At 56.9% G+C, this 27,928-nt stretch overlaps 9 protein-coding genes across 9 annotated transcripts; 5 read left to right on the top strand and 4 right to left on the bottom strand.

The window, feature by feature from the left end:
• Nucleotides 1-852: 852 nt before the first annotated feature.
• On the top strand, nt 853-1,391 carry N657DRAFT_684613 (ribonuclease-domain-containing protein; the record flags this gene model as incomplete). The annotated part of the gene is made up of 3 exons (XM_062796696.1): nt 853-861; nt 929-1,115; nt 1,177-1,391. 3 exons carry the CDS (start codon nt 853-855, stop codon nt 1,389-1,391), a joined length of 411 nt encoding a protein of 136 aa, XP_062642930.1.
• A 1,678-nt stretch (nt 1,392-3,069) lies between these two features.
• Nucleotides 3,070-3,809, top strand: N657DRAFT_650420 (uncharacterized protein). Its single transcript, XM_062793937.1, has one exon. It carries the CDS (start codon nt 3,106-3,108, stop codon nt 3,355-3,357), a length of 252 nt encoding a protein of 83 aa, XP_062642931.1. The 5' UTR covers nt 3,070-3,105; the 3' UTR covers nt 3,358-3,809.
• Nucleotides 3,554-5,304, bottom strand: N657DRAFT_582133 (PH domain-like protein; the record flags this gene model as incomplete). The annotated part of the gene is made up of 5 exons (XM_062789588.1): nt 3,554-3,719; nt 3,777-3,862; nt 3,917-3,946; nt 4,017-4,461; nt 4,574-5,304. 5 exons carry the CDS (start codon nt 5,302-5,304, stop codon nt 3,554-3,556), a joined length of 1,458 nt encoding a protein of 485 aa, XP_062642932.1.
• A 2,817-nt stretch (nt 5,305-8,121) lies between these two features.
• On the bottom strand, nt 8,122-8,484 carry N657DRAFT_582263 (uncharacterized protein; the record flags this gene model as incomplete). Its single annotated transcript, XM_062789599.1, has 1 exon — nt 8,122-8,484. A coding segment is annotated over one exon (363 nt), but the record flags the coding sequence as incomplete, so codon positions are not given.
• Nucleotides 8,485-13,084: 4,600 nt separating this feature from the next.
• On the top strand, nt 13,085-13,843 carry N657DRAFT_637460 (uncharacterized protein; the record flags this gene model as incomplete). The annotated part of the gene is made up of 3 exons (XM_062791509.1): nt 13,085-13,329; nt 13,539-13,620; nt 13,685-13,843. 3 exons carry the CDS (start codon nt 13,085-13,087, stop codon nt 13,841-13,843), a joined length of 486 nt encoding a protein of 161 aa, XP_062642934.1.
• Nucleotides 13,844-14,606: 763 nt separating this feature from the next.
• Nucleotides 14,607-15,298, top strand: N657DRAFT_547000 (uncharacterized protein; the record flags this gene model as incomplete). The annotated part of the gene is made up of 3 exons (XM_062787861.1): nt 14,607-14,672; nt 14,728-14,976; nt 15,050-15,298. Coding segments are annotated over 3 exons (564 nt in total), but the record flags the coding sequence as incomplete, so codon positions are not given.
• Nucleotides 15,299-18,047: 2,749 nt separating this feature from the next.
• On the bottom strand, nt 18,048-20,088 carry N657DRAFT_684620 (MFS general substrate transporter; the record flags this gene model as incomplete). Its single annotated transcript, XM_062796697.1, has 3 exons — nt 18,048-18,947; nt 19,002-19,952; nt 20,014-20,088. The coding sequence occupies 3 exons, from the start codon at nt 20,086-20,088 to the stop codon at nt 18,048-18,050; spliced, it is 1,926 nt and encodes a 641-aa protein (XP_062642936.1).
• Nucleotides 20,089-20,774: 686 nt separating this feature from the next.
• On the top strand, nt 20,775-22,600 carry N657DRAFT_637463 (uncharacterized protein; the record flags this gene model as incomplete). Its single annotated transcript, XM_062791510.1, has 6 exons — nt 20,775-21,133; nt 21,206-21,381; nt 21,464-21,521; nt 21,587-21,732; nt 21,786-22,247; nt 22,302-22,600. The coding sequence occupies 6 exons, from the start codon at nt 20,775-20,777 to the stop codon at nt 22,598-22,600; spliced, it is 1,500 nt and encodes a 499-aa protein (XP_062642937.1).
• A 2,480-nt stretch (nt 22,601-25,080) lies between these two features.
• On the bottom strand, nt 25,081-27,917 carry N657DRAFT_693882 (pyridine nucleotide-disulfide oxidoreductase-like protein). Its single transcript, XM_062797251.1, has 3 exons — nt 26,500-27,917; nt 26,123-26,437; nt 25,081-26,058 (listed from the first exon to the last, which is right to left on the bottom strand). The coding sequence occupies exons 1-3, from the start codon at nt 27,459-27,461 to the stop codon at nt 25,353-25,355; spliced, it is 1,983 nt and encodes a 660-aa protein (XP_062642938.1). The 5' UTR covers nt 27,462-27,917; the 3' UTR covers nt 25,081-25,352.
• Nucleotides 27,918-27,928: the final 11 nt, after the last annotated feature.

Below are 27,928 nucleotides of genomic sequence, written 5' to 3' on the forward strand. Positions count from 1 at the left end.
AAGAAGGGGAGGAGGGGGGTATTGTAACGGGCTGGGCCCGGTGCGAGCCTCGGCGACTCTCGGCCAATACCAAGACCCCTGATGAGGCTATTCCCACTCGCCCCACAGCACACCGAACCTTCTAGCAACGCGCTCAGACCAGCGCGCCGACGAGGATAAGTATGCTTGCGAGCTACCAGAGTCTGTCGTCTCTCCTTTTCTTCTCCAAGTTCAGTGTACTCGTAGAGTCGTCATCAGCTAGTTGCAAGATACTACCTGAGACCGTTACATTCGGAACCCAACTTTAGCTTCCCGGTTGGGAAAGCGGCTCCGTAAGGGGCAGCTCTCGGCCCCCACCAGCTTGTCGGCGGTGATTCGCCGACTGAGCGACACTCTTTTACCGATCGGCAAGTACTCCGCTGGGGAGAGCGTCACGTCTTGGCCCAATCAATGCCAGAGAACTCACTCGTGGTAGAAGGCGCTTCGATGATTGAAATGGCTTTTTGTGTTTCGAACCTCAAGGGCAGGCACAGCTCACTCGGCGCGACCGGTCAGAGGACGCTAGCGGAGCTCACGGTAAGATGAAGGAGAAAAAGATGTCCGACCTTGCGAGGAACGTTCGGCATGAAAGTTCGCACGGATAAGCTTCCTACAAGGCCACCGAGGTATCATCGGTGATAGAGCGCTCGATGACACTCACCGGAGCGTGGGAGATCGGCGTCCCAAGAACCTTCCATTCTTGGACAGTCTCCAGCAACCACATCCTTCCGTTCCAATTCAAAGTCATGGTCATATAAACGGGGAGCACCTCACAAGTTGTAGCAGCCTCAAACCTGTGCTCCCTTTTTCTACCGGTCTACCCTGTCAACCAAAATGGTCAAGGTGAGACTGCCTCCTTCATGTTTCCACGCCCAAGCAAACATCGGAAATCCGCACTAACAACTCCCAGCTCATTCCAGCTCTGTTCGCCCTGCTCTCGGTATCGGCTGCACCTCTGCCCGCCGAACCCGAAGCTGAAGGCCAAGTCGAAGCCCGCGCCTGCGCCTGGACATGCGGCAGCGTCTGCTACCAAACCACTCACGTCCAAGCAGCCTTGAGCAAGGGTTATTCGCTGCAGCAGAGCGGCGACGACATCAGTTAGCCTTCTTTCTGCTCCTCACCCATGCTTACCGCATGAATGTTGACCAACTAGAGCAGACAACTACCCCCATCGCTACAATAACTACGAGGGCTTCGACTTCCCCACCTCCGGGCTGTGGTATGAGTTCCCCATCATGTCGAGTTACAGGGTCTATACCGGGGGCTCGCCGGGACCAGACCGTATCATTTTCGATTCGCGCGGGGCGTTGGATGCCCTCATCACGCACACCGGGACGAGCTCGGGTGACTTCGTTGCCTGCAGGACGGGTTAGACAAGCAGAGTGGATCTGCTTGTCGAGTTAGAGGGTAGGGCGAGGTTATGATGAACGCGCAATGACCTAGGTATGGACTGGAGGGCCTTGAGGTTGGTAATGGATGTGTTGCTGTGTGTCTTTACGTCACGAATACGTTGCACAGGGTCAGGCCATGCAGCCCTCGGACGTTCATTACAAGTTAGCAAAGTTGTCCGCTTCTCAGCACCAGGTCCTTTTCGGTTCATTGCAGCTGCCCCTTGACTCATTCAAGCTGGTCGTTCGTGCGCCGCTCCACTCCGCAAATGAATCCGACCCAGACCGACTGGTCCCCAACGTCTGAACAAAAGTCAGCATTTGATTGGCCGAACTCATGTCTCCCGCTTCCTTCCATGGCTTACAAGACGACGTCACAAAGAAGAGGCCTGTATCTTGGCACAACTCCGAACAGGAATGGCGAGGCTGAACGGCTTTCTAAGCCGAATCGGAGCGGTCGAGTCAGACCTTTGTCCTTGCAACCGAGCGAGGGAAACCGTGGAACATTTTCTATTGCGATGCGTGAGATGGGAAGCTCTGAGGGAGGACATGTTGCAATGCACAGTGGCAAGACGAGGGAGCCTCTCATTCTACCTGGGAGGGAAAGCACCATCGGATCCAAAGATGTGGTCGCCAGACATGAAAGCAGTCCGGGCAACGATCAAGTACGCAATGGCGACAGGGAGATTGGATCTTGACGAGGAACGACGAAGATTGGGACAATCACAGTAGCGGAGCTCCACTAACACTACACAGCCTCAGCCAGCAGATCCCGCTTTAGCTGCTGAAGATAGGACGCTGAACACTTGGAGAACGCAGCCTCCAAGTCGATCTGCTAAACTAAGTCAAGAGGCAACAGGTGGCGTGAGAAAAGGGGAGAGAGTAGAGGGCTTGTACGAGTTGATGGTTGAACGTCAACGAATCGGATGTAGTTAGCGTGCCAAGGCCCTTTAGGCTTCGCGCCTCCGGGCGAAATAAATTCCATCCATCCATCCATCACAACGAAGCCAGGCCATCGCCCTTCGGGCGCACTACCACTTGACATCCTCCTCGACCTCTGTGAAAGCCACTTACAGCCGGTCTCAGCCGTGGCGCTCTACCTGACATGCAAAAGCCTGCACAACCTCGTGTTACCCATCGCGGTAGTGAGGCTTGACAAGACAGGACGCATGGCTTTGCAGCTTCTCCTGGAGAAAGATCTGGGGTACCCACGGTGGTATCGTTAGGTCTGCTCCATCCTGCACCGCTTGGAGTTCCTGCCGAGAGGTGCCAGCCACGACCGCTGCCCCAGCCAGGTGGATTTGCACGGACGCTGGGTGTCGGTGAGCTACTCGCACCTCCATCTCGCCATGAACCGCCACTTTCACGGTCCGTGGCACGGCCTGTCCCTGGACAAATTCCAGTTCAAGACGACCTCAGCAGACCCCGTCCGCTGGAAGGAGCAGTGGTCGGCACGGATACTCGGCGACGAGCTGTATCTCTCCGTCAGGCGCACTCTCACCGACTGGGCCATGAGGAAGGCCGTCGACACGTACCGCTACGGGCTCTGGCCCCATGTCGGGACGGGAGGCTTTAGAGCGACCTCTGGGCCCCTGCCGCAGCCCTCCGCCGCGGCCGAGCTCCTCCATCGAAGGAAGCCTTCGTGCCATGCCGAGACACGGTTGAGTCGTGCACGCACTGCCTCACCGACTAGGTCACCATGGTGGAGCGGAAATGCTTATCAAGAGTAACGAAACGGCTCATCGACACTCGGAGGGAGATTTCATACTGTGTCATCACTATCGTCTCGCATTACCGGCTCGGGAGCGGCCGCACCTCGTTCAAGCCTCAGTGGCGAGCGTTTGTGCGCCCCTATGTGTTCCCTCCATGGATCGTTTCGCGGGACTTGAAGACATGCCCCAGTGGGGCGATGAAGGCTGCCTGGGAGGAGGGAGATCTAAGGGAGCGCTAAAGGAAATGGTATAGTACCGACCTAAGGTAGCTCGCATGCACAAGCGAGGCGTGTCGGCTCATAAGCAATGCCCCAAAATACACCCAACCTGGGCTTTGCCCGAGACTGGTTCGGTCTTCCCAGCAGTTGTGCACCTTGCTCGATGAGGTAATGAAGCCAACACCTTTCAGATACTGCACTGGTATCAAGACCCCTCCTACCTCGGCATACCAACGCCGTATTCCCCGTTCTCGTACAGCGTCCGTACAGGAATCCCTCGATTTTCAGCGACGAGGCCGATGAGCTGTTCACCGATATCCTTGATATCGTTGTATTTTTGGAGACGGCGGATGTATGTATTGACTGTAACCTCAGGTGGTTGGCTTGTTCAGATTATTAGCCAACAAACTTGCAATACTGCTGGACGGGAGGCTTCGTACCTGAGCAGCAATCTTTCCTGCTCCACCTCGTTTGCCGTCCGAAGCAGCGATTGCATGGTGCCTTGGGCTTTGGCAAATGCGTGGCACTGGGTTGAGCGAGTTAGTTCACTGCTGCGCGGAATCTAATAATGGCTGCGTACGATCTTGATCATGTAGCCCAGGAAACCGTCCTGTTTGAAAAGCACAACTGATCAGCGGGTGTAACAAGCATGCTTCTCATTGTCAAAAGTCGCTACGTACATTAATGAGATACTCAAGCTCTTTCTCGTCCTTGGGCGCCACCTCAATTGGCTCATCGGCGCCTGGTCCGGTGACGACGATGACTGGCGCACCATCGCTCTCACGCCGGACGCGCGCATTCATGGCCCAGAGGTCGGTATTCTCTGACACATTCTCTTGTGCCTTCTGAGCTTCAAGAAGCCACCGTTTGTAGCTGTTCAGCCGTTCTTGCACCTTGGCAATAATGCTGTTGTGCTTAGCATTGGCTTCCGTTCTCTGGGCTAGCCATTTTTCGAATGACGACACGAGAGAGATTTGGTTCTCCAAAGCCGGGCCAACAACGTTGTCGCTGGCGGTCGAGTGATTTGCGTCTCGTGTGGCGTCGCCTCCTGTAGCCATAGCGGGAGTCATCTTCGAGCATGAAAAGGGCGAGGATCTGAGACGGTTGATGAGTGACCAAAGCAAGCTTGAATCGCGAGCACAGTGCAAACGTCGAACAACGGACACTGTGGCGGGCAGAGGAAGACTCGGTTTGCTGCCCCCAAATCTCGGTCACTGTTCTTCCCGCCGCCCATCACGCGCCGTTCTTCTTCCCAAACAGCTCCGTCATGCTGAGTCGCTTCCCTGCCGCGGAATCGGCCCCGGCCTCCTCGGGCGCAAACGCGCCGCTGTCCAATTGCCCTGCCGTCGCCGCCTGAGCACACACCTCCAAGGTCTGCCGACTCTGCTGCCAGGCACCCAGAATCAAGCTGGCGTGGACTTCCCGCGTGTTGCTCTCGTCCGCATGGATCCAAAGGCCCAAAACCTTTTTCCCAGCTCCCGCCTCCTCGCCCTGGTGATTATTCCCGGCGACGTCATCCTCTAGTCGAAAGACAATAAGCTCCCCGACCACCTCACAATCCGTGACGCGCAGCAGATCCACTTCGAGGTTCTCCATGCTCCGGCGGTTGAGCACAAACACGCACACGCGCGGTAGCACCTGGCCAGTGGGCGCGACGATGGGCTCCTGCTCGCAGACGAACAGGGTACCCTCTGCGCCGTGCTTTTCCCACCCTTGTGTTGACTCGAGAAAGGTGTAGGCGACAGCGTTGGCGGCGATGGCCAGGATGGAGCGGATGCTGGGCTGGTAGCGGCGAAGCACGCGCAGGCTGAGCTCGGTGTTATCGCGCGCAGGCTGCGGGTTCGTCGCCTCGCGACTCTCGAGGTGCTGGGCGGCGTCGGAGTCGTAGTCGGAGGCGGCCGCCTGGCGCGCTCCGCTGTTGCTAGCCTGGTGCCGGTGTCGCGACCGGCGAGGGGTTACTCGGCTCATTGTGGGTGGAGGAACTGTCGACTGCTGGGATTGATTGCCCTGATTTAGAAAGCTGGGGTTCGCCCAATGAAGTGTCAGTGCACTATTCAATGCAGCTAAAAAAGGATGAATGCTGTGATTTCTTGGGTTAATGAGCAGCGATTGCAGAAATGTTTCCAGCTCACACCTCTCAGATAGCTCCCTCGTTGAGGTGGCCCAAGCTCCAACGCTGCGGGTGCTTTCCAGGACAGCCCCGCTTCTACCTTTGGACGCCCCTCGGCAGGCATTTTGACATCCGCCAGGCGATCCTACAGATGGAACTCCAGTGTTGCACTCTAGGAGCGCTACGAATGCCTCGAGTGAATTACAGTAGTTCCACGCCGCCTAGCCTAGGAGAAATACACATTGCCCCGGTTATCGGCCAGAAGACCTTGGGGCTGAGCGATAATACGTCGCGCGACAGTTTGTCGCTCTTGACTGTCAACGAGCCACTTGGCCAACCGATTGCCTCGAATTCACAATGTCGGCCTCGAGCTGCTCCAAGTGTAACACCTTCTGCCTCACAAATGCCTCCACTTCCTTCACATCAACGACCTACAGCTTCTTTCAATGACCAACTTCGACATTCCGACGGCGCCGAGGCATCTGGAACGTTGGCGTCATCATCTTGCGGCTCTTGACAAGGCCACGTGCAACCCAAGATCTTGGGATACCTGACAGGTTGGGAAGACCCAGAATATCAAAATTTGAGCCCTTCGGATCATCGTACACTAAATTCAGACAAGTTTAGACCCTCGCCTCACCGCCCCGCAAGTCGCCAGGGACGGCTCGCAGATCTATCAAACCCATCCGAGTCTCTTGGAACAAGTGGATATCCCACATCGCAGCGACCGACGCGCACAGCATCTTTTCCCTTGGGCTTGCAGTTCCAAGTCTCAAACATTCTTCTAGCCAATCGTCATTACAGTTCCCGTCGGCTGCCCGGGGAATGCGCCTCATTCCTAGTCCAAAGCTTCTCCCAGACGCGGATCATGGTCCAGCCAGCTGTCGATATTCAGTCGCTGGCCACCATTGGGGCGGTAGGCGATTAGATCTGTGGCTTGGGATGCCATTTGACTTGGATTTCGATGCCGTCTCCAAACCCGACGATTCTTTTTAGCATGTCTCTCTCATGCACCTTCACGATTGACAATGTGAATATAAGCGCGAGATCTGGGACACCATTTTCGGGTGTATCCTCTGGCGTTGGTATCCAGGCCTAGTCGACACGCAAAGAACTACTGCGGTTGAGCGGATCTAAGTAAGAGGCTCGCCAGGTGCGGCGGGAATCTCCTTCCAAGCGGCGGCATGGGTTAGAAACGTAACGAGGCTCGCTGCGGCAGCGAGTCAGGAACTGGGCTGTGCTCCGAGTGCCTAAATCGGATGTTCGAGGGTCAGAAACAATCCATATTCATCTGGAGAAGTCGTAAGGCGAGACCGTGGAAGTCGACTTCGCGAGGGCCTATTCCAAAGTCGATGATCGTCTCCCTGCGTGGCCAGAAATATTATTATTATTCCTACACCGCTGTGCCCTTGGGCTTGCCGGACCTTCAACAACTTACTATACAGGAAAACCGCGCCCTCGTGGGCCGGGTGAAAAACCCATATCGACAATCAAGGAAACGATCAGTGTGCGATCCTGCAAATACAAAGTGGGAAGGCCTCTTGGCCTTCGAAGGAAAGGGTATTAGACTGCGAGCTCCAGCTCCAGCCTCCTGGCCAGACTGTACATCGGCAGTTTCCCCGAGTCCATCAGCCAGTCCAGGATCCTCCCCGTTAGCCGTGCAGCTTTGGGACTGATTCCCTGTAGGACAGAATAAAAGTCCCTTCGCGTTCTGATCTCGGCTCTCTCCCATCTTCGAGTCAACGGTGGGGCCAAGCACCACATCACAAGGTGTTCGACAGTCTCTCGCCCCTCTCCACACTCGCATATAGGCGTCAGTACCTCTGGGACTCTCCTTTCGAATAAGAAAGCCCGAAGGCCTATGGCCCCGGTTCGAATCTGAATCAACAGTGAACTCTTCGCTCTGTTGAGGCCGTCGTGTCTCCTTAGGGTTTTGTCTTGGAACAGAGTCTCGTGCTGGTGGTCAAGGTCGTCTGCGGGCCTCGTTGCTGTCCGGCCGTCTGGCCAGAAATAAATCAGCCGCTTTCAGTGTCGGAAGATTGGTACAGAATCGAAAATGCATGGTTCGAGATGCATATTGGGGTAACGTCCACTCCGTGCTGGATCCCCCAGCGTGATAGCGAGGGAATTGCAATATGAGCCCCGGGCTAATCCAAACCTCGCGTCCAGAATAACAATGAGTTGTCTAGCGGTTCAGCGTGTTGGTGAAACGAATAGAGAGCCCAAGAACTAGCGACGGAGTAGGGAGACGGTCTCTCCAAACCATGTACATGGAGGCGGGAGACAGTTCCCATCCGAAGCCTTGACGAACAGGCCAAGCACACAGTAGGCCATATGCTCGATACGCGTGGTTTGCCGGCGGGGCATCCACGACATGCGCTAGGCAACACTTCGATTCAATACCGTGATTCTGTTTGTCTGGACGGACTGGGATGTGAAAATGTAGGCTAGGATACCTGTTGAACTTAAGATGGCCTCGGCGTAATCAAGTTTCGTGCCGGGGCGTCGTTATTGTCGATCGTAAATGTCGGAACGAAGCCGCCTTGATGGCTGCATTCAACGGACCTCGGTGGTTGATTGGTGCCAGCACCGCAACCCCTCTTCCTTACATACTTAGTCCTCTCCCATGCCCATCAACAGCATGGTCAATCAATCACTTTTATCACCTTAGAGATTCAATCCACTGCTTTGACTGGGAATAGCTTCTTCCAGCGCATATCACAGCGGTCGTCGCCCTGCAGGTTCCAACAGTAAAATGTCAGGTTGATGGGTGCCAAAAGCTCTTGCAGAGTCCAGCCGCGCGTGAACCAGCGCGAGCCAGTAATTTCAGGCCGTCCTGGGCACAGAGTCTCTTCGTCGACCAGGTGCTCGACACCAGAGAGATAGACCAGACACTCGACAGAATCACGGCACCAGGCGTGCATGGAGTTGATGGCCTCGGAGTGCTCAGCCGAGCTCGTCTTGTCGATGCATGCCGTGTCGGCCCAGAGCCACTCGTGGCCCAGGGCTGGAGCGATTGCGCAAGCATTCCGCACTTTGATGTAGCCGGCCTTGATGGCAGGTGGTATTCACGGCCCCGCTGAGTGCCAGTCAGCGGCTCGCTGATGCGTGCGCTGCGCCGAACCCTAACCCCCACACCCCTCTGCCGCCGAGATGCACGGATATCTACGCAATGCCGATACCTGGCTCCGTAGTTGTTTTGGAATATCTACGGATTTGTACGTTTTTCGCTGACTCCCCCGCTGATTCGCGGCAAGCCCCCCGTAATACCCATCGGCTTACAGGGCATTACGGCACTATTACCGCTAGCCATGCGGCATCTTCAGCGCCTTGCGCGCGCCCAGCCTTTTCCGCCACAGCGGCCAACCAACCTTCTTCCGCGACCTTTCATTCTTCCCGGCACGGTAGCGAAGAAAGGCTGCTGGCACTCTCCTCCTTTGTCCCCGTCATGGCTCCCCGAAAGCGACGAGCGCCGGCGCCGGTGCCGGCTACGGCCGACGACCGCTTGATCACCGTGGCCTTGCCTCCCGTTGTGGAACAACTCTTGGCCAGCCAAAAGGAGCCGCTCACGGCGCCGGCGCCGCCCTCAGCCGCTGCACGCAGCCAACACGTGGACCGCGCCATTGTCAACAACGCTGAGCTACGCGCCAACTCGCAGAATGTCCTCTCAATGATCCGGGCGGCCCGCCCGAAGAATACAACGTCCGCTTACGAGCCGAAGCAGAGAGAATTCCGACGGTTTTGCCAGCGGAAGCAGTACCAAGACGGCGAGACGGTAACAGAGGATAAGCTCCTTCTTTTCCTTGTCGAGGAAGTCGTCGATCGGCCGCTGCGGTTGCGAAGCCGGAAGGCCGCTGAAGACGCCCCCCTTTCGGAGACTCGGCTTTCGTGGCGATCAGTCCGGTCGTATATAACGGCGGTTACCGACCTGTACCGCTCACAGAAGGCTCTCGGTAAGAACAGCCACCCCTCGTCGCGGGAGGACAACGCGCGGGAGTACATCAAATCCTTGCAGCGCCGGGATGCGGAACGGCAGAAAGCCCTCTACGCCGACAAGGGCCGAGACACGCTTCTTGACGGGTATTCCGAGGAGGATTTGAAGCGGATTGCCGGCGAACTATGGGGCCACACGGCACAATCGGCTGAGTGCCACCTTCGGACCTTGGTCGACTTGCTTCTGGGCCACTATATGCTTACCCGCGGAGGCGACCGCCGAGCCCTTGAGATCTCAGACCTTTTCACATTCGAGTTCGCCGGGGAGGGTCCCAGTCGGTGCATGCCGCTTATCATAACCACGCGGGCCGGGAAGCAAACCCAGCATGGCCGCTTGGAAACTGCCGGCGCACTTCGGAACCGTGACCCGCTTATTTGCTTACTCGGTGCCGTGGCCTTTTACCTGCTTCTTCGCTGGGACCTCGGCGACGAGCCGTTCCCGGACTTCCAGAACCGGGCCCAATGGTACGACATTCGGCTGTTGAAGAGCACCGACGCTAGTCCCACTTCGGAGTTCGCATACAACAGCCAACGGGACTGGGTTATCAAGGCATTCACGTACGCCGGCATCCAGTCGAACAAGAAGACCCACGTCGGCCGAAGCTCCGGAGCCAAGACAGCCGAGTTGAAGGGCATAAGCGAAGCACAGATTCGGCGCGCAGGCCGGTGGAACCAGGAGCAAATGATCGGCTGTTACCTGAATTCGCTGCCCCGGAAATTCATGCGGACCATGGCCGGTCACCCGGCGCAGATGGGTTGCTTTGAGATACGCCGGGCGCGGATATCACCTCCGGATTCACTGTTGCAGCTGATCTGGCCGGACCTGAACAAGTGGGCCGGCAAGTTCGGTCCAGAACCGGGGCAGGTAAACGATTTAGCGGCGGCCGGCTTCACAGCCTTGTTGTTCTACCTCCGGGAGGTTATCCTACAGGACTCGGTATTCCTGATGCGCCGATTCCCGGAATGTGTGGTATGGAGTCACCCGGTATTTCAGCATGAAGATTACACGCCGTATGCAAGCCGGGTGATGGCGTTGATGGAGGAAGACGAACAGCCCAGTCAGTTGGCCATCTTGACGCAAGCTTTGCCGGTCCTCACGGACTACCTCAAAACAGCCGATGCCCGGCGCGAGGCGCAGATAACTGAGCTTTCGGCGGCTCTGACGGCCGAGATCCGTACGGCAAAAGAACAGCTCGCCGGTGCTTATCAGTCTTCCTTCCAGACCTTCCTTGCCGAGAGCGTCTTTCAGCTCAAACCGGCCTCGACACCGACGCCAGCGCCAGCTCCGGTCCCGGCCTATACCCCTCTCATTCCGTTGCCCCGAAGGCTCGGCGAGTTAGTTGTGGAGGGGAGTCTTCGTCGTTCAGCACCGTTGTCAGCAAGCCGCTCCGTAAGCCCGGGGATAGCCGGTTCGGCGGAGGACCACGGCCTTGAGGCAGAGGCAGAAGCAGAGGCAGGGGCAGATCCGCCAAGACATCGCATGAGCCGGGACGTCAAGACCGTGAGGGACCTATGGCGTGAGTGGACCGTTGGCCTCCGGGGCGGACCTTCGATCATGGCACTAGACCGCCGGTGGGGGTGTCGGTGGCGGGCCGGCCGCCAGGCCGAAGTGCAGTGGTATTCCTTACGGCTCGAAGTTATCCGGGAGATCCGGCGAGTTGCCCGGGCACGGCGGATAAGCGAGGAATCCGCGATGCACTTTGTCGGCGCCGAACAACGGCAGTCTAACTGCTCTTTGGACCTTTATTGCAAGCGGCTCCGAGCCAACAGGAAGACTCGGGAAGCTCTCAGAGCCGATAGTTAGGAGGGACGGCATGCGGCGCGGTGGCCGATAATCACGAGCTCCTGGCACAGACAGATAGATAGATAGACAGATAGCCAAGGCCGCATCACAGCTCACTTTTTATTCATTTAGATCGCTAGATTGCCCGTGTGCAAGTGCCTACTGTCGGCCTGCAGTCACAATGCCCTGACGATACGATACGTGGATAGGGGTGCATATTTCCGGTCGCTGAGGGCACGGCCCTGTTTTTATCGCTCACCCCAATGGGCATGCGAACACTGGGACAGAATCACCTCATCATTCTCATGTCACACGACGGTGGCAAATGCGGACCAATGTCCCTTATAAGTTACCTACCTAAGATCCCTTATCCAGCAGCCTGTTTGGCCACACTAGGGGTGCGAGGCGGAAGGAAAGTTGCAGTAGGACACTGCATGATTCAGGGCCTCAGCCTCAGTCTGGGTATCCAGATCCCCTGATACAGTCACGTCCGTACGAACTTGATTGATTAAGACTTCCAATTCGCTCGTGGCACTGCGCATTCTGTAACACGGACCAAAAGCAACAGGTTTGTATGTTCCTTGCAAGGCTTCCACCCTTAAACTTCGTTCATAGTTCCTCACCTGAAATCGACTCGACTTGGGTGTACAGCCTCCCACCTTCCATGTCGTCCAGGTGCATTACAAGGGACATTGTTGGGAACACTCAAGGAGGGCATTAATTACTGTCTTGGTTCTTGGCGACGACGTTGAGGGAGCTTCCAGTAATCGAAAGAAAGTCTAAACGTCACAGTACCGGTAACTTCTAGCCTCTAGCACTGACCAACAATCTCAACAAGTAGGTGGTCGCGGACTAAACCGGTGAAGACTGCTGGTTCAGATCTGTGTTCAGACGCCGACCTTTTCAAATTTCTAGCCCTCAGGTACCTTCACTTTAGTCAATTGGGCCCTGCCTTGTCCGCTCCTCGTGCCTCCCGTGGCCGATTCACTCTCTCCCGTCCAACCATCGGGACGCGAAGCGCAACACTATCACATCCCTCAAAACTTTCTACACCCGGGTCCCAGGCCCCATCCACATCTTCGAAACCAAGGAAACTTGGAAACCTGGAAACCTGGCCGACTTCCTCACCACCAAACCCGGCTCCGCGTTGCTTTGGGCTCTCTGCTCCCATTGCTTAGTCGCAGAAAACTGGAAAGGCGGAAATCCTCCGACGGCCTGCCCGCTTGTCAATCTTCGTAGTTTGTACCACCCCACCGGCAAAAAGGGGCGCCTGTGTTCACGCTAACTGATGCTCGCCATGACCGTATGCTTGGAAGCCATCGCGGGAGCGCCCGCAGCGGCGGCGACCGTGGTGGAGTAGGAGTTGCATTTTGGTCGTACAATCATTCTGATGTCTGAAAGAACGGACCTCCGAGCTCGCCATCAGTCAACGATTGTGGATAGGTTGTGTACCTGGGTGGTTCAGCGAGCGTTTACTCAGTTCAGCAACCCTCAATTTTTCACCTCCTCCATGCCTTGGTGTCGTTGTTCACAACTTCTCAATCAGTGCGATGGGTTTGACGGAAGGGGAGTTGGCTAATCATGACAACGACGTCTCTAAGCGAGAACTGAGAGCTTTACACTTTACAGTGGATCAGGTATCAAGGTGTATAAGTAGATGTGGATTCGTCTCTCTGGTCCCATGAGGCTGGTGGATGGCTGTTGGGAACTTGAAAGTTGAAACTTGAATCTCAGAATCTTTGCGTATAAATATCATCAAGGCCGCCGAGCTTTCCTGGGCTGGTCTTCATCCGCATCAATTACACCAACAATCCCCTTAGTCATATTCCCTCTCGGACCAATTTTGCATCACTCCGGCCAAAATGCGCATTCTCGCTTCCATCCCCACCCTCCTTGCCCTCGGCAGCACCGTGGCCGCTGCGCCCGCGCCCGTGAATGCAAGCGAGGCCCAGAACTGGAACCAGACGGAGCCGATTCCCGCCTCGGCGATCCTCGCGCCGGGCGTCGACGACCTCGTCTTCACCCGGACGTCGCCCTGTGACGGCAACAGCCCGCTGCTGGCCAAGCGCGACTCCGACGAGGGCGGCTACTTCGATTGGAATTACTGGTCACCGCCAACGAGCGCCAGGGCTACTACAACGACTTCGCCTACGCCCAGAGCATCTTCCAGGGCTACGACCGCTTGGGATTGAACTGGATCGGCTGCGAGTTCTCTCCTTCGCTCCGTCCCTACGTCTGTGCCTAAAGGAATGTGGATCTCCGGGGACACTATAATTACATGTACAGAAGTAGCTGACGCTTGCTTTTCCACAATAGCCATGCAGCAGGTCAACTGGTCGTGGTACTCGTTCCGGCTCACGATCCGCAACCAGGACACGTGCTCCCGGGGTTTCTGACCGTGGGACGACATCCTCGACATGATGGATTACATGGTGAAGTGGGACTGCGCGGCCACCAAGCAGGGCTGGGGATATGTGGGCTACGCCCCCACGATCGTGGCCATGGTCTACTACGACGGGTTCGGCATGCCCGGCTTCCAGTCCGGATGCAATCACACCGGTTCGAAGAAGCTGCTCAAGGCTAAGAGCGAGGCGCCGGACGCCAGAGAGGCGGCGAAGTAGAGTTTTGCTCTCAGAATAACAGTACCGGACCAGTACCAAGTGAGCAGTGGCAGAGTGAAATGGAGGGCAGTTGAAGTGGCTGGACCGAACGCGTCATTGAGGGATCGAGCAGTCACTGTCGAGACGGAAATAGAATTTGGGCGTCGTTGAGCAGGGACCGTTAAAATCATGGTACATGTCGTGCTTTCGAGGAATCTATCAAGTTCCCGTCGGTATGATGCCATCAGTTTTTTGTGCGAGCGCGATCTTCAGCCCCAGTGAATGTTTGCGCCGCGTCTTTGAGCTCCTGACTTGCTTGTCGTGTCAGCCAGTAGTATTTTGGTGCTATCAGACAGGTTTTGTTCTGCAGGTTTCTTTGATAGTCGGCAGATGGGCAAACAAATTCCAAATTTACCTGTTCTGCTTTCTTTCCAACTTTTTTGCGCGATACACACTTACAAGCCCTGTCACTGTGCAGAAACATCTGATATTTTCCTTCAAGATGATGGAGCAACTCCGCTGGAAGTCAGCGCTGTCTGTGTCCAGTCGAGTTCGATTCTCCGGGCAACCGCTCTTCTCGTCAGTGGCCTCTTTTCTTGATCAATTCATCGTTCTCGGATTCGAATTATTAGGATGGCCTTCAGCCCTTTTGTAGCTCGGCTACTTGCCGCTGCTGCGACGCTCCGAGTGAGACCCTTCTCTGCATCTTCCGTCACAAACCTCAGGTACCTAACTCGGTCAGGCTGCATCTGCCGCAGCGGTCGCCACACGGGATGGTTCCCTACTTCGCTGGAAGGGTCCGGTATGGTCTGATAAGCCGGACGTGATCATTGATGTCAAGGATGTTGATGTAGGTCCCAGGTTTTCTCAGTATTGTCGACGTATCATTGACTTCTTAACTGCAGGAGCTCTGGGATAGAGTTCTGGCCATGAATCCGGGATGGGTCATGCAAATTGCCAACCTCGGACAGGGGACGAGCCTTGACAATGGCTTCAGACTGTGCGGAGCCGACAGCGGTATTGCCACTGGCAACTCGGACGAGGTCAGCAGAATCCTGACCAGGCTCGGCGCTCTCAAAGGCACCTGGAGAATTGAGGGTGGGCGGTGTCACCGGATCGGCTGCGGCGAGAACACGGGCGTGTATTGGTGCAATGTGAGAAACTCCCTTTCCAATCCCGATGGAGAACTCGAGGAGGTGACATGCTGATGCAGTTTGTCTGCAACAGGACAATGCTTGGTCCATCCGCACATCAGCCAGGGCTCTGTACATCAGAGGCTGCCATATCCGGGACGGCTGTTGCCACCGCCCAGATGGCAGCCTGGATGGAGGCGACCCCCTGTCCGGAGTTGAGGCCTTCACGGACAACCACCCCGATGCTGCCAACTCCCGAGTTGCGGTGGGATATGGCAGCTGCTCCGACAACATCAATACCGTCCCTCTGATCTACGGATTTCCGGGCGAGCTGGGAATCTGCCGTACGCACAATGCTTTGGAAAGGGACAGCGGCAGCGACAGCGGCAATAGCGAGGCACTTTCTCTTCGTGGGCGGAGCACTGAGTCCCTGGTTGTGGTGCCGATTTCCAGTACGTCTACACGCGCCTCGCTGGTTGTCATACCCATCACCGGCACCTCGGTGAGTACCTCGGCAACGACCTCCTCCACTCCGTCGTCTGATGTTCGCTACGTAGATATCCCCTATCCCGAACACCACATCGGGCGCCGGCTCCGGCCTCGGTCCGTCCGGCAGCCAGCCCTGCTCGCCCGACGGCGCCGTCGTCTGCTTCAGCCCAACCTCCTTCGGCCTTTGCAATCACGGTGCGGCAATCCCGCAACCTGTAGGCCCCGGCACAACCTGCAACAATGGCAAGATTATCCGCCGGAGTGCCAAGTTCGCTGCGTTCTAATGTGCAGATGTCAGTAGAGGCGACATAGTTTGAGACGAAAGTGTGGGATTAGACTGCGCGAACACACTGAGTTACTCAGGTACTGGTATGAGGTATCTCTGGAGCCGTGTGAGACTGCACAATGATCCAGGGGTTGTCATCTTCAAGTTGTCTTTGGATAATGTTCTCTGTGTGTTCTTTTCCTATCCAAATATATCTGGAATTCAGCGGTGACGAAGTCAGCTGCGAGCAAGAGCCAAGTAATATACCTGGTCTCCAACTGCCATACTCCAGAGCCTGAGTGCTGTCAGCCCGCGTATTCAACACAGCTTGGACCACACTGGCTGCCTTTTCACTGGCGGCATGAACGACTGTGCCTGCTGCCCTGCCGACAGTCTTGAGGGTGCCTTGGGGTATGTCGTCCGCTCCTCCCACTATCTCAAGAGAGACAGCTTCACGTGCCGGGTATCCTATGACAAGATGCCTTGTGCCCCTTCCAGTCCTCAATCTGGATGTTCTTTCCCGCAATATTCTGCAGTTTCACACCTGCCACACTTCAGAAAGCTTTTCCTTTTTCCCACACACTCTACAACCTGCCGGCAATCCTGGTTGCAAAGGTAGTTTGATTGAGCATTTATCATCTTTCTATTCAGAAGGTAAGTCTTCATGAAGGAGAGCCAAAGATTTTATAGACGGTATATTACTGTAGAAAGCTTACCCAAGTAGGGAAAAATGTGAAAGTGTAAAGCTTTCGGTTGAAAATCAACTTCCCCTCATAACTGTGGAGCCTCACGAGGTCACTGACGGTATACACCAAGTAATCTCTTGCTGTAGGGTAACACGTCATTTTATCTATTATGTGTCTTAGGCCATGGACGTCGAGCAACTGTTTCAAAAGAACCAGAAGCTCTAGCTAGGAGGTGAGGAACTCCTGATGTACAACCAGAGACAGCAGAAGATGGGGATCATCAATGGAGGTTATTTCATACCGTGGTGTTGCTGGATGTGTGATGGCTCTGGTGGGCAGGGCTGAAACCCCTGCTCCAGACGTGGGGCAATCCGGTCTGCCAAGGATGTGGGGCACCACCCACAACTCCTTGTCACGGGCCGTACGAGCATCAATATCCGTACTTATCGAGCGTTTGGCCCACCCCGTCCTGGCACATCTCGTCAACGTGCCCCGCAAACGTCCTGATATCTTCGGTTCGCAGGAACGGGCTGCCGGAGCAGGTAAGGCTGTATTCTGCGATCTCGTACAAGATCTACAGGCGTGGTTCAAACGGCGGATGATACTAGATGAATCCGCAGTTCCGAATGACGGCTGGAGTGGTTGGTAGCCCGCGTAGGAAGTATGCCTCTTCGGTCTCAGTTCCGCGGAAGCTGGGGTAGGCATGTTCAATCGACCCGAATGTATGACCATTCTTGTGGCTCGAGCTCTCTCCGGAAACGGCGAAGATACTCGCCCCCCGGATCCGGTTCCTCCTGGGTGCGCCAGAAGCGTGGCTGACGAAGAAGCATTTGCTCCTTGTGACGAATCCCGAAAGAGCCGGCAACAGGATGTAACCGTCCAGATGACGCGGGTTCCACTTGGCCATGGTCCTCTGTCTCAGAAATGCCTCCCTTCGCTGGAAAAACCAAAACATGAGTGTCTCTGATGCTCGGCGCAGAAAGTCATCCAGATATCTGCAGGTCTCTAGGAAGGACTTTGCCCGCTCGTACGTTCTTAGATTACCGGGCCAGGCCTCCAAGATCCGATGTAGAAGCGAGCTCCAGCCTGAGCCATCGTGGCTTGCAACATTGCTCTAAGAGGTCTCAGTAGGTCCGCGGAGAGGCCATCGTGTAAGTCTAGTTCCTCTCTCTGCTTCGAGAGGAACCAGGAAATTGGTATTTTGCCCTTGAAAGATGAGAGGGACGTTGGTCATATCCCTTCAAATTTCCAAACAGCGCCTAGCCCGAGGCAGTGCAGAGTCTGCATGATGATTTGGAGGCAATTCAAACCAATTCGCAGGCAGCATCGGGAGTGTTGGTACGGCATATACCCAACCTTGGCCCCGCACACATAGCCGCGGCATGTGTGTTGGCCCTGCCTCATTCAAGGCTGTAAGACCCATGGAAGAAATTCTGGATCCTGTTCGGTATACCGTAACAGATCGAGGTCCATGTCCGCCCCCTGACAGATATATGTAAACCTACCTTAGGTACATATCATGTATGCCGGAGGGTCTCGCCTCGCATAATAATCATTCACCGTCTGCTATCATTGACGCAGGTGAGGTATGAAACGATGCAGACAATAATGAAGTAGTTACCCGAACTGACAAATACGGTAAACAGCCACCACTAACGAATCTCGTTCTCGCTGCCCCAAGACGGCTCAGGCAGCCGGAAAACAGGCGCCGAATCCCCATTCCCGAGTGTCCCCGCCGACACGCCCGCGCCGCCCTTTTCCAGGCCGCCATTGACGTGCTGTTGGCCATCCCCCTCATGTCCAATGTGATCACTCTCCGAGTCGTCCATCAAAGGCCAAGGCGCCGCCTCTTCCAAGCTGAGATTGGCCAACCGCGCAGGGAACGGGCCTGCCGCCGCGGCCTTGTCCCTCTCCTCCTGCACACGCGGGAAGCCGATGCCGCACGGCTCAAGCCAGGCGAGCAGGGTCATCAGGGCCAGGACGGCCGAGAAGGCTGACAGCATGCCGACGAGGCCTTCCTGGCTCTTGCCGACCCTCTCGGTGATGGGGCGCACAATGATGGCGCCGACCTTGCCGGCCGCGGCGGCGATGCCGTAGCACGTGCCGCGGAACTCGGTCGGGAAAGACTCGGCCGCCAGGATGAAGGTCAGCGTGTTGGGGCCGAGGTTGAACATGAACTGGCCCAGCGCGTAAAAGACCATGCTGGTGAGGTGGGCGCTGGTTCCGTACGTCTGCGAGACGGACACGGCCGTCACGGCGAAGAGGATGGTCAGCGCCGCCGTGGTCCACACGTAGTGCGTCTTGCGGCTGACGTAGTTGACAAGGAAGATGACGGCGATGCTGCCGACGACGGCGGCGATAGACGAGAGCTGCAGGGTCCGGACCAGGTTGTTCTCGAGCGTCTCGACGATGGTAGCGTTTGGGTAGCGGTAGTCCTCCTTCCAGACATGAAACCCCTCGATGGTGTCGTAGGCCTTGTTGGGCGCTTCGTTCAGCCACAGGGCGGCCAGCGTGCCGGGGCTGTCGAGACCAGTGCCGTAGAAAACGATATCCTACCCGTCAATGTCAGCCGAGTATTGCATTAACAAGAGAAATCGTTGGCTTACGAGCAACAGCCATTGCAGCGAGACGGCCAGGAGCGGCTTCCACCCCTGTGTCTTGCCGAAGAAGTAGGCGTAGGCCCTGCGCCGCCACGGCTCCTGTTCGCTTGCCTCGCCCCCGTCCATATCGGAACTCAGCGACTCCATGTCCGGTGCCGCCAGACTCGGCGACCGCGACCCGACCTTGAGTACTGCCTCCTTAGCCTTGACCAGGTCCCGCTGAACAGCCGAGTAGAAACGGGGCGTCTCGGGGATGAAGAGGCGGAGGACGATGGCGAAGATGGCCGGGATTCCGGCAAGGCCGAGCACGAGACGCCAGAACTTATCCATGATGAGCATGTAATTCTGGTCTGAGTGTTCCGGGACGATGACGGCGTCCTGCATCCCGTGAAGGATGCCGAGCCCCAGGCCGTAGGCGAGCAGGCGGCCGATGGGCTGTGCCAGAAACACGGCGGCCAGGAGAGATCCGCGCCCGGCCGTCGACGAGAACTCGGCCGCGATGACTGCAGACATGGGGTACTCGGCGCCGATGCCAAAGCCAAGAGTAAACCGCCACCAGGTCAGGGATGCATATATGTCCATGGAGCTGTGGTAGCTCGGGTCCTTGACCATGTAACCCTCGGAGGAAAAGGCAGCACCGCCGATGGCGGCCAAGACGATCAGCAGCTCAAAGCCGTAGAGGGCTTTGCGGCCAAAGAGGTCGGCGAGCTGGCCAAACATGATCATGCCCAAGACGGTGGCCGTGAGGGTGACAAGGTCGAGGACTTGCACAACGTCTGTCGATCCCATGCGGCCCGTGGGTGGGTAGACGAAGTAGAGGGCGGGCGAGACAATTCCGGTGGCGATCAAGCTCCAGCTGGACGCAAGGAATCCCAGGAAGGCAACCGAGTAGACGCGCCAACTGAAGCCAATGCGGTCGAGCAGGCGGAGAACCCTCTGCTCTCGCCGTTGTCGGCCCTGTATGCCATTCTATCAGAAAGAGCTCATGAGGTGGAGGCCGAGAGACGACTGAACTCACCCGAACATGCTGAATATCGCGCCCAATGTCAACGGGGGCCCAGAAATTTCGAATCTTCCGGACAAAGGTGTCCATGATGATGGAGCGAAAGCTTGGTGTTGAGCGGCTCGGAGTGACAGCCCCTGACTTGGAGGCCTGGAGGAGCCATGACTTTTTTAGCTTTCCATTGCATCGGCAAGGCTACGCGACACGGGTCGCGGACGATGACTGCAGCGGCGGCTTCGCCCTTATGGTTTTCCCAGGCACAGCCATCCATGGGGTGTGAATGCGCCCTCCCCCCTGTGCCCGAGCTGAACAAGGTGGTAGTCGGCTAGGGTGGCAGGGGTAGCCACGGGCTCAAAGGGGCCTCCATCATTGGCTCAATACCTCCACAAGCTAAATATGCCCGGTCTTCCTCCGCAAGAGGCTCAACTCCAAAACGGGGCAATATTGGGGCCGTGCTGCGCATCTTTGGTCCTGGCCCTCCTGGAACCACCCCCACGGTGTCCTTCCGAAATGATCAGCGAGCGTGGCCATGCTGGATCCACGTGGCATGCCAATCTGGAATCAAGGCAGGGTGTCAGGCTGACTTGGGAGAGACACACGAGTCACTGTTCTGCGGCTCTGCGCTCTGCTTTTCCCCCAGATCGTCCTCCCTGGGCGTTGCCCATCCCATCCCCAGTTCCCCACACCCTGCCGTCGTGATCTGCTTCCATCTGTTCAACCGCCCGAGACACGGCCCGGCGGCCATCGCCCACCCCTAAGGGGCACCAGCGTTCAACATGTCGGGCTTTGAAATCGTTGGCGTCATTGTGAGCGCCGTCCCCATCGTGGCCAAGGTCATCAAGCATTTTGGGTCACAGCGAAATGCGCCCCGCCAGGTCGAACGCCTGTCGCGGATCCTCGCCGAGCTCCAAGATGAGCGGCTTCAGAGGTTTGCGAAACCTGAAGAGCAGAAGAACATTCACGACATGGTGAACCGGTGCACCGACATTCTTGAGAGGGAGACAACGAGCCAGAAGGGCCGCGTCTGGAAGTTCTTCTGGTCGGCCGACGCAGAGAAGCAGCTCAAGGAGCACAACGACGAGCTCGAGAACGAGCTGGACCGAATCCTGCGCCGCGTGCACTTGTGGGCAGGCCTGTAAGTGACAAACCCAGCGGCCATTTACCTTCATTCACATCAGGCGTGTTTCTCATTTCGGTAACGTGAAAGTCCAACAACGCCGCCTGCGACAGGCTCGTCTTCTGCCGGCGCTCCTGAAATACGAACACCGCCACCGTATTCGTCGCCGGTGTTGGAAGCACAAGCGTTTGTACCACCGCCGTCCTCGTCGCCGTATCTAGAAGCAAAAGCGGTCGTACGGCCGCCTAGTACCCTGTCTGCCCCAGGTAGGCATGGCTGTCCGGCCTTTATGCCGTTCAACGTTTAGAGGTTGATGGATTACAGGCTCTCCCCCTATTCCTTTCCTAGGTTCCCGACGAAATTCCAGAAGAGGATCCGTCGAAGCACTGGAGCTCCCTACCACACTGTAAGACAGCACGCGGGTTCACCCCCCGGCCCCTCGTTCTCGCGTCACTCGGCTGACGGATCCAGGTGCCTGCAAAACCCTTACGGACAACGCATCGGCGAGAGACTCAAGCTCAAGACACTTACCATCCTCGAGCGGGACGATACCTGGCGGAGGATCCAGTACGTCGGCCACGGACTAGGGGGTGTCGAAATCCGCATCACGCATAGAAGTAGGTTCCGTCGTCCCTTACATGAAGAGCGGTGCTGAGACGGCACCCGGCAGTTCCCCGCGGCAACATCTGGTTCGAAGATGAAGACATGGAAGACCGGTCCGTTTCGTTCCTCGAACCCCACGACATCACGGTGCAAAACGCCGAGGGATACAAGGTCTACCGGGCCTACTCGCTCTACGAATTCGGCACTGTCGAGCACCGCGAGCTGTTTCTGGTCAACGTGCGCGAGCGCGAGCTCCTGGGCCGCTACTTCGCCGAGAAGATCTGGGAAAGGGGCGAACTGATTGCCCAGCAAAAGGTTGTGCGGCTATGGAAAAAGAAGGTATCGGACATTTTCCAGAAGACAACCCTCTCCTTCATCGGACGGGACCAGAAGCCATATGAACGGCCACTCACCGACTTCCACCGGAGCCCGACGCTGCAAGGGGACCGAGTCGAGTTGGTGGACGGGGCGCGTGGCGTGAAAACCACCCTTGAGTTCCGTCCACAGCCAAGGGTGAAGCCTGCGAGAGGTAAGTGGAAGTTTGGATCAAAGTCTAAGGTCCCGACACCACCCGCGACTCCAGACGCCGGCGCCATCGAATCGGACGCAGCACGCTTCAAGGCAGCCTTTGAAGCCAGCCATCCCTCCACGTCCACGTGGAACCCCCAGGCCTTGCCCCTGAGCCCAATCGGCTTCGAGCCATTGGACACCAAGGAATTTACCCCAAGGGCCTCCACGCCTTCTCCCTGCTTACCAGAGTTGGTCCTGAGTACCTCGCGCGCCCCGACTTTATCCACCATTAGCGTCCCATCTGCCTACCTTTCTATTTTCCCAGACGAGACAGACCGGCCTGCTTCCCCCACGGAAAAGGACATCAGATGAGACCTCTACCTTGCGCCATCATCCTCCACCCGTCACGGTTTCCGTGGTCAACACCAGTCTAGCCTTCCTAACCCTGGGTTATCATACCTATCGGTAGCCTTAGACGCCCAATGACAGAAGTCATTGATTCGACGTCATGAAAGAAGACGCCGGTGATTTCGGCCCCCTATACCGGGACAAGCGCAGCCCGACTACAACTCATATTCACCGAACCTTCGAACTTTGGAAGAGACCAGTTAGTCCCCTTCTTGGCCGTGATGTTCCGTCGACCTTGAGAAGCGGTAGCTGACATTGGCCTATGAATTTACCAGCTGTACTCCCATGTATACTACCTGTACTATCCCGCGGCCAGCATACCTCCTTGTCCTGATTCGCTGCTCGGCCGGAGCCATACTTCTGGTTTAGAGCGGCACTCCTAATCCTAAATTCGAACCAAAGTGGAAAAAGCAGAGAGCTGGGAGGAAATAGAGAGCCCTTTAGAGTTGCCAGGGTGAATTCATGTAAGGTATCCCGTCAAATCCGGCAGTCAGATGTACGAATATCGAACATGGGAGAGCAGAAGGATTTACCGATACATAAATTGCAGCCACACCCGTTCTTGGGGAGCCACGTGCAGGCTACGACGGCGATACGGTCTGCCGTGCTCCGGCAGTCCCTATTGTTGTTACCAACGGTGTTTTGATCCCTCATGCAAGATTCTCTCGTATGGGGTGCAACCTGGTCGCGGGAGTGTTAGCCGTCCATGATCGTATCGATTGTCCGTGTAGCGTTGTAAGGGGCACACTCGGCATAAGTATGAAGATTATACTGATACCTATTGTTATCCGTGAGTCGTCTCCAATTCAGCAACCCACAAGCCCTACATACCTAAGTAGCTAAGGTAGTATGACCTCGTAGTCGCAGCTTATGCAAACCACCCCAATCCCCCCCTCTGTTCCATCTCAACATGCGTCCCATCAAACCCACTTCTATTTGATGAGGTTTTGCCCAACCAGCTAGCACATAATAGCTTACCATGATCATCGCTATTACTACAACTACTGAATCATACCCATCCCCGAGAGGGCGACCACCCCCGACCGCAGCCCTCTCCTCGCCCAAAGGCGCGACATCCTCCTCTCCCTCTTCATCGCCCCCGACTAGTTCCAATACAGCCACGAACCTCGCGACACTCGCCTGCTCCCAGTCCATGCCGGGCTTTCTGGAAGTGGAAAAGGACATGAGCTAGTACGGGGTGAGACGGACTTGTAACGCATTACAGAACAAGTGGCTGAGTTCGCTTGCTGAAACACATCGTTCCCCAGTAATTTCTGGGTGACGGAATCCTTCTGTGATGTTGTATGCACACACACACACAATGTTTGGAGTATAGCCGAGTAGTACTAAAAGACGCAGAACAGCCAGAATCCTTAGTTACCTTAGTTCGTCCCCTCATGAGAGCTCGTATCGTTCGCTACCTGCACAAGGCGCCTCAAAAGCCGGCTACTTGGCATTAAGATGGGGCGCAGCGGGTCATCCGCTGTAGTAGTATGTCTCCGGCAGCTCGGCTGGTGGCGTCGCGTTCTCAACGATATCCGAATCCATGGACTGCCGCCTCTTGCCCCGGCAGCGAGCGTAGTACCATCCCACACCGACGAGGAGTACCACGCCGAAGGCGGCTCCGATGCCCACACCGGCGGCCGCCCCCGTTGACAGGCCTACGGCAGCAGTCTGACTGACGTCAGAAGCTGGAGCGGTGATCGTGGTGCTTGGCGCGGTGGATGACAGTGGCGACGCGGATGTGGATGTCGATGCGGACGAGGATGAGGTGGCTGATGATGCGGCCGCCGATGTAGAGGTAGACGTCGTCTCGGCCACGGCCCGCGCGATGTTCAAGACGTTGGTTGCTGAGTCAGTCACCGCCGCGCCCTCCTCCCAGGCGGCGATCGATGGCAAACATGGACGAAGCGCCGAGGTCTTTGGTCGTCCCCGCAATCCAGGAGAAGTCCGTGGCGCCTACTGGATCATCTGCGGAGAGAGAGATCCATCAGCCGCGCTACGCTCTCCTCTTCCCTCCCAGATGGTCTCTCTCTTACGGTGCTGAACTCAAAGGGGCCCTCGGTGAAGTGAGATTGGCCTTCAAAGTGCGCGGCCCTGGTAGCATTGGGCTGGTAGAGAACCACCGACAGCTTCTTGCCGTCCTGTGCGGGCGCCCACTCAAAGTCGACCGTCATGCCGATGAGGAGGACGGCGTTTCCTGCTGGCATCTACCGAGCCAGAGAATGCTGGAGGCTTGAGAAACTCCATGAACGAGAGAGCCGTCGGGAGGCAACAAGGGCCGCGGCGGCGGCGTAGAACAGGCGCATTGCAAACGCGGTCGCTAGATCAACACCTCAGTCACCTCCAAGTTGTCGTCTGGTTGTAAAGTTTTTGTTTAGGGAAAAGAACCAATTCGAGCGGCACAGCCATGTTCAGATCGTGTATTTGGGCCCCATCTGACAGACAAGGATGTACAAGCTAACAGGCTAGCATGTTAGCAGCTCAGCCCGCACCGGCTCACCCCTGTTGGCAGTGTGAGGGAAGCGGTCGCCCCGGGTACCACGTTTCAGGACCTCATCCACGGATACGGAGTATGGAGTAGACTGGCGAGTACCTCAAACTGCCAAGCTGAGCTTCGCGGTTGCATCAAGGTTCGGTGAATAACAAGTCGGTTGCTCACTTTCCAATAGAGTGTTGGCATCGAGAAGAACCTAACTCAAGCCCAGTAATACATCTAAGCAGCCCTCGACGTCACTTCAATCCCCCGAAGCGACCCGTCAGCCCGATAGTCCTGGAGGACCTTCAAGAACGCCGCCATCCCTTTACTCCAGTTGCCGCTTCGTGCCTTCTTAGCCATCTCCATCGGGTCCTGAGACTGCCTCAACGCCTCGCCCTCCGACGTGATGTAGCCCGGGGTGCAGCCCATGACGCTCGCGAACCAGCCGGCGTGCTGCATGATCTGAAGCGACCAGCCCTCCTCGGCCTCGCTCGACACCTCGATGACGGCGCCGCTCGGCTCCGCCCGGGCTTCGGCCTGCGCGATGATGTGCGCAATGTGCTCGGCGCCGATGTCGAGCGTAAAGACGTTGTTGGCGGCCTGCGCCGACTGCGACAGCGGCGCGAAGAAGAGGTTGGGGAACCCGTTGGTACATACCCCGTGGAGAGTCGCCGCGCCCTGGTTCTGCCATTTGTCGTCCAGCGACTGGCCTCCCCGACCGTAAATGGAGATGCCGGTGCGTACCGCCGGGCTGCCACCGCCAATAGCCGGGGTCACGTACCCCGTGCTGAGAATGAGGACGTCGAGGGGGTACTCCTTGCCGGCGACGACTAGGCCGGCTGATGTTGCCGAGTCGACGCCCTTGCCATCCGTGTCGACGAGGTGCACGTTCGGCAGGTTGAAGGCTTGAAGGTACTCGTCGCTGAAGGTGGGACGCTTGCACCTGATCACTCCAGTCAGACATGATTCTCAAGCCCCAGCGCTGAACGAGCTCGAATAACACATACCAGGTCGGGTACCACGCCTTCAGCTTTTCCGCTGTCTCGCGGTCTTTAACGATGCTCTCGGTCCGCGCGCGGACCTGCTCGCTATGGGGAACATCGAGTTTGTGCAACCTCGCGACGTGCTGGGCAATCTTCTCGGGAGTCGGCTCAACGATGCCGTACCTGGGAGAGCCGAGGACAGCAGAGAAAGCGGGCATCTCGGTCCATCCGTCGGCGACCAGGTCCTCTTGGCCCTCCTCAACGGCGTCGGTCAGGTACGAGTCAAGGTTCAACATGCGCTCGCGCTGCCAACCCTTCTTGTTGGCAATCTTTGATTTCCTGTGTCTTGACGTCAGGAGACGCGCGACACAAAGTTAGGACTTGCGAGTACGAAGACTCACCATTCCTCAGAGTCCGTCGGACGCTGGCCGCGCCACGACACGGCCGACGGTGTCCGCTGGAACACAAACAGCTCCTTTGCATACTTGGCGACCTTGGGCACCACCTGAATGGCGGTCGCGCCGGTGCCGAGAATGCCTACCCGTTTACCCTCAAGCCCCGTAAGCGTGGCATCTTCGGGACTACCGCCCGTGACCTTATAGTCCCAGCGAGCTGTGTGAAACAGCGGTCCGGCGAAGGTCTCGAGCCCAAGGATCTTGGGAATATGGGGGTTGGTAAGGATGCCGGATGCGATCAAGACATATTGAGCCCGCAACTTGAGCTCGCGGCGGGGCTCCCCGGGACCTCGACCCTCGGCAAGCTCGACATTCCACAATTGCGCGCCGTCGTCCCAGCTGGTTCTCTTCACATTCGCCCGGAAGAGAGCTCTGTCCTGCAGTTTCCACTGCGACGCAATGCGCTCGGCATGCTCCAGCAGTTCGGGCCCCGGGGCATACTTGCTCTTGGGCATGTAGCCGGTCTCCTCGAGCAGGGGCATGTACGTGTAGCTCTCGATGTCGCAGTGTAAGCCCGGGTACCGGTTCCACCACCAGGTGCCGCCGAACCCGCCCGCGGCGTCGACGAGCAGAATGTCATCGGATCCGCTAGCGAGGCCGGCCTCAAGCAGGCGGACGGCAAAGAGGAGGCCGCCGTATCCGGCGCCGAGAATCAGGAACTTGTGCTTGGCTCCGTCTTTGACTGGTTCTTTGGCGTTTAGTGCAGCATGGTCCGCCCACGGGTCCTCGGCGAGAGACCGGAATCGCTCGCTGCCGGCCTCCTTGAGTCGGACAAACTGGCCCAGTCCGTCGGCACGTAGACGTTTGGCTGCTTCGGTGCTGTACTTGTGGGAGAGCTCAAACAGCTTGAGGTTCTCTTCACTGGGAGCGGCGCTGTTGCCGTTGGTGGCTTCAGTCGATCCGGTCATTTTGGTCGGAATGGTTGAGGGGGAAAGGGTGAGATTGTTTCAGCGCCGTATGGAACATGACAATGAGACGACTTATATCATATCGGGCTCGACTCTGGTTGCGGCTGGATTTGGCTCTTGACTTGCTGAATTCGCATGAGGATCCCGGCCGGGAAAGAAGATCGACACGGAATGGGTCCAGGCTTCAAAAGCGAAAGCGATTCATCTTGTCGTATTCGTTCCCGCATCGCCAGAGCACCGGCGTAGAATTGCATTAACACTGGATCCCAATAGGCGGGACGAGCTGTGGCACTACACAATCCTGCACCGCAAAGTATGCAGGAGGCAAGCGGGGGACAAGGAGTTCGGTTTGAATGTAACCGAGGGGCAAACGGCGGCCGATCGATGGCAACTGTGTTCCCGGCTCCCCCCAAGCCGTACCAAGTTAATTGAGCTCACTGGGGACATGCCGACGACTCCATTGTTGT

Source organism: Parathielavia appendiculata (assembly GCF_033297405.1).
Source record: "Parathielavia appendiculata strain CBS 731.68 unplaced genomic scaffold N657scaffold_30, whole genome shotgun sequence".
Classification (NCBI taxonomy): domain Eukaryota; kingdom Fungi; phylum Ascomycota; class Sordariomycetes; order Sordariales; family Chaetomiaceae; genus Parathielavia; species Parathielavia appendiculata.

Coding starts and splice junctions, on each gene's coding strand:
- N657DRAFT_650420 (XM_062793937.1), top strand. CDS start 3,106: ATGGTGGAGCGGAAATGCTTATCAAGAGTAACGAAACGGCTCATCGAC.
- N657DRAFT_693882 (XM_062797251.1), bottom strand. CDS start 27,461: ATGACCGGATCGACTGAAGCCACCAACGGCAACAGCGCCGCTCCCAGT. Junction 26,438..26,499: donor CCGACGGACTCTGAGGAATG/GTGAGTCTTCGT, acceptor GTCAAGACACAG/GAAATCAAAGATTGCCAACA. Junction 26,059..26,122: donor AAGGCGTGGTACCCGACCTG/GTATGTGTTATT, acceptor TGGAGTGATCAG/GTGCAAGCGTCCCACCTTCA.